The sequence below is a fragment of the Mobula birostris genome, chromosome 10, assembly GCF_030028105.1.
Source record: "Mobula birostris isolate sMobBir1 chromosome 10, sMobBir1.hap1, whole genome shotgun sequence".
Taxonomy (NCBI): Eukaryota; Metazoa; Chordata; class Chondrichthyes; order Myliobatiformes; family Myliobatidae; genus Mobula; species Mobula birostris.
Window position 1 is genome coordinate 30,330,347 of NC_092379.1, and position 15,065 is coordinate 30,345,411.

Here is a 15,065-nt window from a genome sequence, read left to right on the forward strand (position 1 = left end):
AAATATCGAATGAAAGAAGAAAAAAAACAACGAAAGCACACAATTAGCGATCAGAAGGTTTTTGTATTGGAGGCACACACTGTGCCAGCCAGTATACACAGTGAGACAAACCGTGACAAATAATCTGCAGCTTGTCCGCTGATGTTGTCCTTTCGCATTCTATCCATAGGTGACTTCGCTTTCATGGAACATCACGACAATTTTTTTTTTGATTTTGTTGTTTTTTTTTAACGATATATATAAATGTCTACATCGATTTATTTCAATGTCCATTCGGCAGCCTCTCCTGTTGTGCTGGTGTGGTCAAAAAGCAGTAGACTACCTATCCAGGTTTTTGTACGGGAAATGCGCTGTTTACAGCACAGTGTCCCCACTGTATACGCACAGTGAGACAGACCGTAACAAAAAACAGCAGACACTAAAACGCGCAAGTTTCTCTTGAAATAGGCTTTGAATCTATTTTACATTATCCAACAGTTTTCAAGGAGGATCGAATTTAATACAACCCATCCTTTCTCTCTCTCTTCACCGTTCACATTGGATCAGATAAAGTGTCCTACTCCACAATTATGAACAGCTAATGTCAAAGAGGAGTAACAGGAATATAATGCCACATCAGTGTATTTGATATTAAGTGTGATACTGCGAATAAATCACTGAGGAACATGTGTGCACATTTATGTCCTGCTACTGTTGCAAATAGAATAATTAATCACTGATAGTTTATGATAGAAAACACAGTGTTTCATCTCACCGTTGTTGTACAGGCTAGACTCTTGTTCGCCGCACTGTGGCTCTCGCACAGTAATAGACAGCGGTATCGTCCGTTTGTAGCTGGGTCACATGAACGGTGAAAATATTGTTTGTGGTGTCTTTGGACGGAGTGAATCTCTTCCGGATTCCCGGGGCGTAATACTGGTATGAAGAACTGTAGTATGCAAGGAGCCATTCCAGCCCCTGCCCGGTGACCTGACGGACCAAGTTCATATAGTAGCTACTGAGATCAAACCCGCTGGTTTTACAGGTGAACCTCACTGATCCTCCGGGTCTGGCAGTCTCCGACGGGGGCTGAGTTAACACGACATCGGAATGGACACCTGTATGTTAAATACAAAGAAAGAAACTTGAAAATCAATTTTGAGACACTGACTCTTGTCTTTAGAATTTATAAGGTCAAACTCCAGAGACTGAATGCAATGGAAAATTGACTGAATCAGAGAAAGTGAGAAATGTTTCCAATCCAAATTACGCACGGGTTAATAAAGCCAGGAGCGCGCCGACTGCAGCCAGCGATTTCATCCTACTGACGATTTCAAACGAAGCGACTCTGCACAGCACCTGATGGCATCCGACTGCGGGGAATTTGAACTGTGGAGCGATGGCTGATATTTAAGCAACCAAGTACATGGGCGCGACTGTGGGCGGAGCCTATAGGCTGTGAGGTCTATTTGCTTAAGCGATGTTCCACCACCCACAGCACAACCAGCTTGAGTCATACCTTCAAAGCTGGTAGCAATTAAAAATAAACGCAACTACACTTAACATTTCACAGCGTTCTGCCACGCGATTCACGGATCTCATGATCATTATCCCACTTATTGATATAAATATCAATGTTCCAGATCATGAATAGAACAACGTTTTTGAAAAAGATCAGTCCACTGTGATTTTCAAGTTCAGAACATTTCTCAGTAATTTCGAGTTACTGATGCTGAAAGTTATTCTGAGTAAAGTAAACATGAATGCCCAAAATATGTGATAGGTGATGGCGAATTAATTTGTTATGTTTGCCCCGAGTGGAAAATGAAATAAATGCAGACGCATTGCAACCGCTATTCTTTTTTTGTTATTTCCCTTCTTCATCTACATGTTAATGATGTGGCTCAAATCTGCAAATATCTCATACCCGACTGTAAGACAGTTTAGATTTACTTAAGATCAGACCTAATTAGGTAACATATAGATCATGTCAACTGTGCTTTCTTTGCGCAGCAAGGTATTTGTAAAGATATACTTTGATTCATACCTCCTACAGACCTTAAGACGTTTTGTCCACTTTTAAATGCTACTTAATAAACTCCAATGGCTAAAAATGTCATTGTCAAAGATGCAATTTCAATGATCTTGGGGTGTCTAACACGAGCACTTGCAGAAGTGACTGCATGGACGGACCTCGGTTCGAAAGTCAATGGTTACGGGAAATTAATGGTTAGGCGAGAAAAACATAGTATATTTTTTCGCAGTTGGCTGTTTGTATGAATGGCAGTTTAAATCGTTGAGGTGATAGAGAGCATCTACTTTGAATTGCATGCAAAAACCAACGTACCTGGATCATTTTATGTTCTGCAGATGTGTTAAGATATTTCTAAAACCTGCATAAAAGCGAATGGTGAAAACTACGGATGTGACAAAAACACAAACTGTAGATGTTTCCAATAAACTACAGGCACAGGGAGTCACAAGCACAGAGACAGGGAGATAAGTAAATATATAGATAGATAAATAGATAGATAGATAGATAGATAGATAGGCAGGTAGATAGATTGATAGATAGAGCCAGTCAGAGAGACCTACAATTATGTATGTGGTTATGCAAATATAAATGGCATTCTGGCTACCAAAGATGAATACTGAAACGTTGGAGTCTTATACTTATTGCTCCGTCATTCTCTTGTGTTTCTATTCATCCATATGTATTGACTTTATTAAATTTTACTACTTTCACTCAAACTCTGTCCATTCAACGTCTGCTCAGTCTAACCTATACAGTGCATCAGCGATAAATTATAGACCAATTCAAGCATAAAAAGAAAAAAAAACAAATAAACATGTAGTCTGCTCTCAATGTATCGAAGAAAGTTCATTCGGTAGCACTATCTTGGAGTCTAGAAATCACTGAATTCGAATTAATCGAGGACAGTGGAAGCAGACAGACGGTTCTTTCTTCCTCCCGCATGCTTTGTGATGAAGTCAGCCATTTTGTGAAAACGCTCTATTTTCCATTTTGTCCGCTTGAAGTGCTTGGCTTGGTCGATATTTTGAAGATGACCCAATTGTGCTCCAGGTAAACTGCTGGACTAGATTTCAATTGCCAAAAAAAAAAAAAAAAAAAACATTGTATGATACTCTTCTGTTGCATAAAACATGCAAACGTGTGAGTTTGGTTTGGTGCTTGCTTGCAGTTATTCGAACTGGTTGCTGATTGAGTTCAAAGAGACCTATATCATCCAGTGTTTTTGATGGTAAGAGAACAATAAATGGGTGCTGGATTGAAGCATAGCAATAACAAGGAGTTAAAAGACAGGCACATAACCTATGACCAATGACACAGGAATGCAATATTTGATTTGATAAAGAATCGATGTAAATGTGGACGCATCCTGTATAATGTCAAAGGTAAGCTCGAACAATTACCATCGCAGAGGCAAGTGTGAGCAACTCTGCTTGGAATACGTTGTGAATAAATCGAGACTACGCGGAACGCGTGGACAGCGGAGATCCCTTTGCCCAAGTAATCCTCTGGTATTCTATGACTATTCAGAAGAGTCAAGGAAACTGAGTGGGCGTGAACATAAGATATTTATTGTGTGAATTCACGCACTGCTTACTTTAAGTAATAAAGGTTTCATGTCGGTAAATACGGACCTGTCTGTGCCTCACTGACCATTGTTATAAGGAGTGACTCTTACAACAGGATAGTATCACTGATACCATAGATATATTCAAAGAAATATTGTGTATAGGTTTAAACGAAAACGTGGAGCAGCGAGAGTAACTTTAGAAATACACAATCGCCTGGATTAAAATATGAAAACAGCATGACTGACTGTTCTATGGAAGATGCCATTCGTGATATTTGTACTTCATCGGAAAATGATGCTAGTAGCTACCTGTGTTGTTGTAAAACATGAAATTTAAAACGTTTCCTAATCAAAGATAAAAGTAGTGGAGCAAGATGTATTGAGACTACTGTGTGGCCTTCTTTTACTATTTTTTTTTTGGCCAGAAATGATCATTAAAATATGAAATATCTCTGAAGCTTGTTGACGAATAAGTTTGCATTTTTCTCAAGTTGTTTATGCTGTATTCTGTTAGGGAAACGTCTATTAAGTATCTGTCCCTCAGGTATTGCACTTGGGTCTAATGCTGGCACTTTTGGTGCTTATGGAAATCAGCTCATCATGGTTTTCCCCCTATGTTAATTAGAGTGTGAAAGAGAGAGTCAGAGAGAGAGAGAGAGAGAGAGAGAGAGAGAGAGACAGACAGAGAGAGGGAGGGAGGGGTGGGGAGAGATTGAGTTAACGCATCAAACGAGTTCTTTCAACGGGGAAATTAGTTATTTTAGATATACTGGCACTTAGTGGAATATGAGCGGAAATTTTAAGCGTATTCCGTAGATTTATTTTTGTTCAAAAGACATTCGTTTATTTATTCCTCTTAGCGTATATATTTCATTGCAAATCGCTTTTCGATAAGTACGTTATTGTAATCGATGAGATAACTCCCTATGTACCAAAACGAATCTCCATTTGAAGGAAGGATTTTCAGGTACAATTACAGACTTGACTGGAGGACGAATTCCGATAAATATAATTCAATTAATGTTTTAGATCGCTGGGTCGCAGACCGCTTCGACAGCGGTCCTACAAATTCTTCAGAGCCCAACTGACTTACTAATCTTCCCTGGCAGCGCTCTCAAGGCACCTAGCATCATTATCTATGAAACAACAACAACAACAAAAAGCTTGACACACCCAACTCCTTAAACAAAATATCTCTAAAGTTAGTTGTATACACTCTCGTACTAAAGATGGAAACACAGATAAAAGAGTGTAATTTTTTCTGTCCATTACGGCCTTCAATAATATTATACCCTTCTATCAGGAGTCGACTGAGGCTTCGCAGTTTCAGTGGAAAGAAACTGCAACCAAGCTCGTTCAGGCTGATAGCACATACACTTTATTCTAGCAGGGTCCTTATATCTCAGTATTGAATCTACACGTAGTCTCCACAACCTGCCTATACTCTTGGGACAAGTATTAGCTCATGCAACATCGATGTAGGACAATATAATACAGCATTGGTCATTCGGCACAAGATGGTGAGATTTTGACCTGCTCTAGGAATAATCTAACTTGCCCTCATACATAGTTCTATGATTCATGAGCTGTCTAAGAGATTATTAAGTGTCCCTGCATCTACCACTACCATCACCCCTGGAGCTCTTTCCACGTGCTACCGCTCTCTGTTTATCTATTTCTTTACTTATTGACATTTAGCGTGAAATAGGCCTGACAGATATTCGACCCACACCGCTCAGAAATTCCCCAGTTTAACCCGAACCTATTCACAGGAAAATGTCCAATGACCAATTCACTTAACAACCGGTATGTCCTTGGACTGTGTTAGGAAATTGGAGCACTCCGAAGATAATATGCAGTCACGGGGAGAATGTGCAAAGTCCTTACAGGCAGTGGCGGGAATTGAACCCAGGCCGCTACCAACGTGAAGTATTTTGACAACTACTACGCTACAGTATCGTCCCACTACCTTGTTCATGCCTCCGATGCTTCCTTCCAATCGCCTTAAAGGCTCGGTATTTGCCATTAATCGGCTGGGAGAAAATGTCTCTCGCAGTCTACTCGATGTGTGTCACTTATCAACTTGTACACCTCTGTCAGGTCATCTCACATTTCCCTTCGTTCCTCAGAGAAAAGCCGAAGTCAACTAAACAGTCACCCACAAATATTGTCTGCAAAGCAGGCTGCATCCTGGGACATCTCGTTTCCCAAGTCTCTCAATCTTCTACGCAATTCCTATAATGAGTTGATCAGAACTGAACACAATATTGCCCATTTTATAGTGATGTTGCATTACCTCGCGGCTCATGATACCAGAATAAATGCAAATACATTAAAAAGAAAATCTCCAGATGGGGACTATGTAGATATAATAAAAACTGCAACATCAGCTCGAGACTCATAAACTCAAAAGCACGAAGAATAAAGTCAAATATATGTTTATGAAGGGAAATATATATTTATCCTTTAACAATATATCTTGCGTCTGTGTGTGTGTGTGTGTGTGTGTGTGTGTGTGTGTGTGTGTGCGCGCGCGTCTGTCTGTCTGTGTGTTATGTGTGTATGTGTGTGTACATGCGCAGAATGAAGATGGTCTAAGCACCAACAAACTCCGTCATGTTTTTGTCAATAATTTGTTGTATGTACAATCATGATTTGGGATCATCTCCAATTTAATGTTATTTCATCGAGCAGCCTTACATTTTAGTTTATCTTAAAATGTCTGAATTCACTCGGCCCCCACTGTTGTCGCTATTCTGCATATCTGCTCCATTTAAAAATCATGTTGGAAAGCACCTATTCAGGAACTAGCCCGTAGCATATTCCTGCAGGCACATCTTGCCTTCCTCCACCCTTGTTTCGCCCACGCATGTCCGCCGTTAGCCTTCTACACTCGATTAATATATATAATACCTTGGGACACTGCCGCTATACTTGCTGAGAATTTACATGCATCCCTTCAGTCAAAGAAAAGAACAATAGATTTTGAAATTACGAAATGTAAATACGGACTATCTTGAAAAACGGTTTGTTGAATGCATTTAGTGTAAACTAAAGAAATATTTTAAGTATTTGCTATAAAAGAAGTTACAAAAAAGATATGTAAACAGAAACTGACATATAAACCTTGCAAAAAAAAAAAAAGAGAAATTGTGCAAATAAATACAGGAGAGCATGAGTAGTAAAAGCGCTTGATAGCGAATCTGTTGGGTGCAGAGTCTGTTCTGGATTCAAAGACAGCATGGATGGCATTGAGGTGATCTGGAAGCAATTTTTAAAATTATTTATTTGCATTGTTTTGCTTTGTAGAAGATAATGCCACTCAATTTTTGCCACTATTCTCAAGCATTGTTATGCGATTCAAATTTAGTCCAGAATTTCCACACTGTTGTGAAATGGTATTCTCTGCATTATATCTAGAACTGTTGAACACTCCTAGATAGACAGCTCTGTGCAGATTACTAAACTCTTATTTTATCTCTTAGTGATTTTGTTGGGATGACTCAGTGACGTTAGGAACGCTCTCGTAGACGAGTGCGTTTAAAACGTCCACAACACCCAGGACATATTCATTCAGATCCCCTGTTGAGTCATTGCACATGGCCTTGTCCATCGTTTTCAACCAGTTCCGCGGCGGTCCTGTAGCTTTCCTGACCTAGTCTTTACTGTCCTCACTTCCGGTGCTTTGCTCCTTACTCTTCTCCAATTTACAGGTGTGCAGAAAGATGGTCCATTTTCCTGAAGAATGGGCCGGTAGGCATCCTTAATGGCAGCAATGGTTGCATGTGTTCGGTTTTCATGTTTGTTGCAGATGTGCTGATGGCAGCTGGGTAGAGAATTATTTTTGATCGTCCTGTTGAATTTCGCCACAAGGAGGTTAACGTCGTCAGAGTAAGCCGTGTCTTGTTTGTTAATCGTGATGTTCACTCGGTCGAATTCTGGCGTGGCTTCTGCCTTTGGCGGCTCGTAGTCTGAATAATGTATCGCGACAGAATATTTTCTTGGTTCGTAAACGATCGGTAGTGTATCCTTCTATATTGCACATGCGTCCGAGCTCCACAGTGAGACATATGTCGCCTGATTTGCCCATTCCTAATGCCGCCTTCCTGTACGTAAGATTGATGGAAAACTCTTCTGGCTGGAGTGTCGTGTCCACAGTGTGCAGAGGAAACGTGCTTCAGTGAAACAGAGACATGGCCATCCATCAGTTACTCCGGCACAGCAATTTCGACCTTAGTTCCTCTGAGAAGCTGTGGCCGTGTTTACCATATATTAAATCTGGCCTGAACTATTTTACTTGTCATTCTACTTTATTTCCATCTTCATTATATTCCGCAGGCACTCAATGTGGTATCAGATTTCCAATCGTTGCTTCTCTTTCATCATTCTTTCGAACTGAACACACCATCTTTTCTGATATAAGACCACAAGATATTGGAGCAGAATCAAGCCATTCTGCCCACCAAGTCCTGTCGGAGATTCTATGCTGTCGGATTTATTATCGCTTATTATTGCTCTAAATATTTGACACACTTGCTAAAGAAGAATCAATTACATCCAACATGCAATCTAACATTCACAGCCGTCAGAGGCAATGAATTCCGCAGACTGCTGGCCCTGTAGCTAATTATATTCCTCCTTATCTCTATCTAAAGTGAAGCACTTCTAGACGGAAAGAGAAGATGGTGAAGCGACACAGTGCACGTAGCCTCTCCGGTGAAATGATATCGTATTTTTTGAATACGGGGCAATGCACAGATCTGATTTGATGGAAACAGCCGTGAGAAGCACAGAGGAACTTCTGGAGAAATTTCTGAAATGCCCGCTTCGCTGCCGCTGCCACTGTGAGATCGAGAATTTCCGGAGGGAAGGCCCCAAGTTCTCGGTCTTGCCTGCTGCTGGCGGCCGGGGCTGGAATCGAAGCGCTCGGCAGAGATGGTGCTCGGTGTTCAGTGTCGGAGGCCTGGTCGGAGGCTCGAAGTTTTCTGACGGCTCGGAGTCGGACTGTGGTCGGGCATGGCTGGGAGAGTTGTCTTCCTTCTCCCGTCTGCGTGAGAAGTGCGACTTTCGAGAGACTTCGAATTTATTTTACTGTGCACGGGGCCTGTTCTTCAGCAAGTTACGGTATTGCTTGCACTGTTTTAACTATATGTTATAATGTTGTGGTTTTTGTCAGTTTTTCAGTCTTGGTCTGTCTTTTGTTTCTGTGATATCACACTGGAGGAATATTGTCTCATTTCTTAATGCATTCATTAATAAATGACAATAAAAGAGGACTGCGTGTCCTCATAATTTAATCTAATGATGTAATCTATTTTGAGATTGTATTCGCCGATCCAAGATTGTCTAATCATTGGAAAATTCCTATTCGTGTGCACTGGATCTAGGCCTATTAATGTTCGGTAGCTTTCAATGAGATTTCACCATTTTTTTCGATTCTAGCCTTTAGTGGTCCACAGTCAACAAGCGATCCACAAACGCTTTGCTCTTGCTGCTCGAATTATACTGGTGAAATGCTCCGGAACCTCTCCATTGTCAGCTCATCCTTTCTAAGATATAGGGTCCAAAATTGCTTACAATTCTCAAGGTGTAGTCTAACCAATGCCTAACAAAAGCTTTAGCATTGCACACTTGTTTTTATATTCTCGTCCTCTCGAAATGAATACAATATTGCTACTTACTCCTGACAACTGACATAACTTGCACGATAACCTTTACTATTTCCAACACGAGGACTCACAACTCAATTCCAATTTATTAATTTCCCTCCACTTTAGATTATATTCTATCTGTTTATTCCTACTACAAAAGTGCCTGAAGATATCGGGCACTGCACTATAAAACATGGGCCACGTCGTTGACAATTCGCCTAATCTGTTTTCGTATTTCTTCCACCTTCACGTCTCCTGAACGCCCTAAATCGGTCAGTCCTGAAGAACGTTTGCTTCCTCTATTCTATCTTGCCTCATTCATCGCCACCTTCGCCTTATCTCAGTCACTCCTAAATGTGAAAGTTTTTCATGATTATTCCTTGAATCATTGTCAAACATTCCTTTCCGCCAATCCTACGTTCGCATGCTCGACCTAAATGATATAGCCATAGATATTAACTCTGCCATTTAAACACTTAAAATAACAGAAAAAAATGGAATTATAACATGTTCCATATCACTGCTGTATAAAGTATGCTCAGCACATTTGATATATCTCTCCACCTTCTACAACGCAGGCATAAAAACATTGCCACATACTGTGCCAGACTTATCACATTGAAGGAGGTGTCGATGATGGTGACTGGAGCGTCCCTCTACACAGCATATTGCAATTCTCTCTAACAGAGTATGCTTCATATGTCAATCATTTCTTCCCTTATTTCCCTGACGCCAATCATTATCTGATGCGATTTAGAGTAGGCTGTTAAACTATCAAATAAGTCATCTCAAACTGCACATTAAAAATGTATCATAGGGAGTTATACGGGACTAATCAATCGATCACGAGAGCAAATTAGTGTGTAGTTAAACGGAGTTGTTAGCCAACATTGGATCTGATGACTCTTACCTGAGTGTCATAAGGGAGGCACTTATGGAAATTAGAAATATGTGACAGACTGTCAGACGGTGCTGAAGCTTTGTGTATAGGGGTAAGGAACTGGCAGGGTAAACAGACCCTGATGGTCGTGGTGCACAGACCACCCCAAGCAGCAGTCAGCGTGTGTTCGAAAATCAGAACGGGAGATAGACATTACATGCTACAAGGGTAATATTACAATACACACGGGGGAATCCAATATGCAGGAATATTAGGAAGATCTATTAGTTCTGAATTCGAGCAAGGGGAGTTTCTACAGTGCCTACGAGATGGATCTTTCGACCACATCATGTCTGAACCCACGACGGGATCTGCCTTTCTGCTTTGTGTGCTTCGCAACGAACAGATTTATTGGAAACATCAAGGTTAAAGTAACCAACGAGACAGATGATTATAATATGGTTACATTGATCTTGAAAATTGAGAAGGAAAGACTGATGTATCAGTGTTTCAATGGAGTAAAGGGAATGACAGAAGTATCAAAAAGGAGTTGGACAGACATATTTAGAAATCACATTGCAGGGGCGACAGCAGAGAAGGAGTGTTTGGAATTTCTGGAAGATATTCGGAATGCACAGATTCAATGCATCACAAAGACGAATATATATTCTAATGTAAAGATGGCAGAAGGTTGGCTAACAACAGAAGTCATGGCCAACATACAAGTCAATCTTAGGGCATATATTGCAGAGAAAAACACAGTGCGTATTTAGAGGATTAGGAAACCGTAAGAAGATGCAACTGGGCCTGTGTGAACTCCGAATGATCTGGGACGTAGAGGGGCTTGCAGGTTGCATACTTAAATATGTAGTTATACCCACGGAGCAGGACCCAGGAAACTGGGTGATACTCGCGAAGGGAAAGGTGTTGAGGAGCCAGCGCAGAGAACTCCTTTGGCAATTCCCCTTTGGATTAGGTTCCGCTGGATGTCCTAACAGCGCAAAGTCAGAGTGTTCGGGTCTATATTACCTAGTCTTTCTCTAAGTTCAGGAAGGAAGGAGGGAGAACAGGAACGCAGTATCGATAGGGAAATCGTTATTTAGCTATACGGACAGTAGGTCGAGTGGACCGAAAAAACGATTCCCCAATAGCGTGGATCCTGCTGGGTGCCAGGGTCCGGGATATTCTTAAGTGGAAGAGTGAATACCCAGAAGACGTTGTTTAGGTACAGTAGGTTTCCATAAAATAGGCATGATGAGTGATGCGGTTCCGAATAGCAAGTTCAGGGATTTAGATTAGATTAGATTAGATTATGAGGACACGCAGTCCTCTTTTATTGTCATTTAGTAATGCATGCATTAAGAAATGATAGAATATTCCTCCAGAATGATATCACAGAAAACAAGACAAACCAAGACTGAAAAACTGTCAAAAAACACATAATTATAACATATAATTACAACAGTGCAAAGCAATACCGTAATTTGATAAAGAACAGACCATGGGCACGGTAAAAAAGTATCAGAGTCTCTCGAAAGTCCCACACTCTCACACAGACGGTAGAAGGAAGAAAAACTCTCCCTGCCATGAGCTTCCAGCGCCACAAACTTGCCGATGCAGCACCCCACCGATGCTTTGTCCCCGGCCCCGGCGACAGGCAATAGGCAAAGCCGAGGATTTGGGGCCTTCCCCTCCGGAGATTCTCGATCGCACAGTAGCAGCGGCAGCGAAGCGGGCATTTCAGAAGTTTCTCAACCTGTTCCTCCGTGCCTCTCACGTCTGTCTCCGTCAAATCAGGATTGTGAACTGTACCTACTTACAATTACGATATCATTTCGGAGCGGCTGCGCACGCTGCGTCGCGCCGCCATCTTCTTCACCCCCTCATTTAGGTGCAAAGTTAAGAGCAGGATCTCAGGTTTTGTGATCTCAGGATTGCTACACGTGCGACGTGCTAGTGAGGCCAGAACGGAGGAAAATATGAAGTTTAATCCTTGCTTCAGGAGTTGGCAATGGAAGGGTGGCATAAGATACTAAGATTATTTTGCTTTCTTCTTCGGAAGTTGAGACATTTTCAAGAGGGGCGGATTGCACCTGAACTGTAGTGGGCTAATATCATCGACGTATGTTTCTTCATGCTGCACTATGTGCTTTAAACTAGAGCTGCAAGGAGAATGAAACCCAGTGTAAGAACATATAGAGTAGACATTCTGGAGGCAGATGTCGCTCAGTCCTTTGAAAAAGTTAGAAATCGAAAGTTTGAGCATTGTGCAATTAGGGCCGAGCTCTCTTTCCTTGAAAGCAAGAAACATTGTAGGCATAGCGGACAACGGTGCTGCAGAGAGTTAACTGACTTGAAATCAAACAGATAAGGTGCAGTGTAAAGTACAGACAAAATCGAAAAGGATGAAATTGCAGTTCTGGAATGCGCGCAGCATACAGAATACAGAATAAGGTAGACGAACTTGCAGCACTGTTGCAGATAGGGAGTTATGATGTTCTCGGTATCACTGAATAGTATCTAAAAGATAGTAACTGGGAACTTAATGTCAAGGATACGCATTGTATCGAAACATTGGGCAAGAAGGTAAAGGGGGGAAGCGTTGTTCTGTCGGTATGAAATATAATTGAATTATTAAATTAAGGTAACAAAGGTTCAGAAGCTTTTAAATGGTTGGTCATACAGCTGAGAAACTGCAAGGGTAAAAACACTTTGATAGGAGTTGCATACAGACCCCTAAACGTTCGTATTCTTTTGGCCGACAAATTACAATTGGATACAGAACATGCATGCCAAAGAGCATTGTTACAATACTCGTGGGGGAGATTAAAGTGAGGGTAGATCAGGAAAATGAGGTTGCTTCCGAATTAAAAGAAAATAAATTTCAAAGGTGCCGACAAGATGAGTTCTTTTTTAGAGCAACTAATGGTTGAGCTCAGGAGAGGATCCGCTGTTCTGCATTGGCTGTTGTGCTATGAACCAGAATTGATTGGAGAATTAAAGGTAAAATCGGTCTTCGGGGCAAGTGATTATTATATTATAGAGATTACCCAGAAATTTAAGAAGGAGAGGTTCAAGCCAGATGGATGATATTCCAGTGTAGTAAAGGGAATTACAGAGGCATGAGGGGGGAATTGGGCAGAAATGGTTGGAAAAGAACACTGGTAGGTGTCCTGGAAGAGCAGCAATGGCTGTACTTTTACGGAACACTTGGGAGGAACAGGATACACACAGACACCAAGGAGAAAGATGCATTCTAAAGAAAAGATGACCAAAACAGAAATCAAAGTTGACGTAAAAATAAAGGCGAGGGCATGTCACACAGCAAAAACTGGTTTGAGGGTGGAGGATTGGATAGTGTTTTTTTTTTAAACGAAAAAAAACTAAAACGTTATCAATAAGGAGAAGAAAGAATGCGACAGTAAGCTGGCCAATAATATGAAAGAAGATACCAAAATTTTCTTCAAATGCCAGAATGGATATCAGAGTGCTGATTATCGAAGTGATTTAGAATAGAATTCACGGCGTCATTTAATAAAGAGCGCAATAATTGTATTTTATTTCACGTCAGGAAGGCCACGGGAGCTGCAAAGGGACGATATCTGTATCGTATGCTTTGGCATTTTTCGGGGAATTCTGGTGAATATGCGATATTCCCTTGTTGGTGACACTGCAGTGGTTTACCGTATGTTTTCCGGGCCTGACGTACAAGTTAAAGATTGCATCGTGTGGTGTAATAACATGGGACTTCCTGAGTGATGAACTAAATACAATATTTCGGATTCTACAATCGATTGTCCGCTGGATACGGTGAATAGTTCTCTTCAGACGTTGTCCAGAAGTAAGGAGCGATGCTTCACATCGAATCGACGCGGATGATAACGACGAATTTAATCATCTTCTTTCCAAGAGATATGATACTTTAGACTTCTATCTCGATGGAAGCTGAGAAGGAAACTCTCAATAAGTTCAACATGGAAATTTGTTGAAATTCAAATCATACGGGAGGTAATTGATACCGGATGTAATCGAAAAGTTGCACCAAGGCGAACACATTTTACACACAAAACGATGAAAAGTGAGAGACATTCCGAGAGGTGGACTGACCCACCTGAGAAGTTTTTATGAACGTTCGTGTGTTCGATCATTTCCATGGTGCGGTCTGCCTCGTTTAGACCCTGCAGCATTTTCTGCATGTTACTTCTATATTTTTCTGCTGTTGCAAGATAACGTACCATGCAGATATGATACCAGTCTTCTACGGCATCCTCAAGAAATTGAAATCACCTCAGGTGAAGTAAAATAAAATCATTGAGCCGTTTTTATAAATAATATCGGGCACTTTCTCCTTAATGACATGGTTCCAGATAGTTACTCACACGGTGTGGCGACATTCATGATTTAAATGCGGTGATGGGTAAGTATTATGAATGATTAAATGTTTAGATGGGGAACTTCATCGAAGCAGGGAGAATGAAGTAGCAGAAGACCATACGGCAGTTCGCAGCTGTCCCATCCTAGAATTTAATCATGGCTGATCGGACACATTTCATTAGTATTCCTGCTCCTCCAGATACCGTTCTGGAGAAACCTTTTGACCACACATTTTATGAAGCTACTTATTGATTTGATACTTGATTTTACTCCCGATCCAGCACACATCTCTCACACCACAGCGGCCTGCAGTCGACAACGTCAGGACGCAAGCATGATTTAAAAAAAAAATCAGAACGGTCAATCTGGCTAGCACTGTGACGCGTATTTACAATGCAATATGTGATTATCGGGGCAGATTTTGAAGTCGTTGGTTAGGAATGGCCTTGACAGGCATTCTTCCACTGATGGCTGTGCTGGAAGCAACTGTTTAAAACACAGAATGCACAGCTGTTTCCGTTCAGTTACATTGTCAACGTCTATTCGTGCCGGACTGTGAAATATGGTATTCTTCTGACA

The 15,065-nt window shown here is 41.1% G+C and overlaps 1 gene segment (V, D, J or C); it reads right to left on the reverse strand.

The window, feature by feature from the left end:
• Positions 1–768: 768 nt before the first annotated feature.
• On the reverse strand, positions 769–14,308 carry LOC140203562 (Ig heavy chain V region-like). The segment is given in 2 exon segments: positions 769–1,097; positions 14,224–14,308. Coding segments are annotated over 2 exon segments (414 nt in total).
• Between the last annotated feature and the right edge of the window lie 757 nt (positions 14,309–15,065).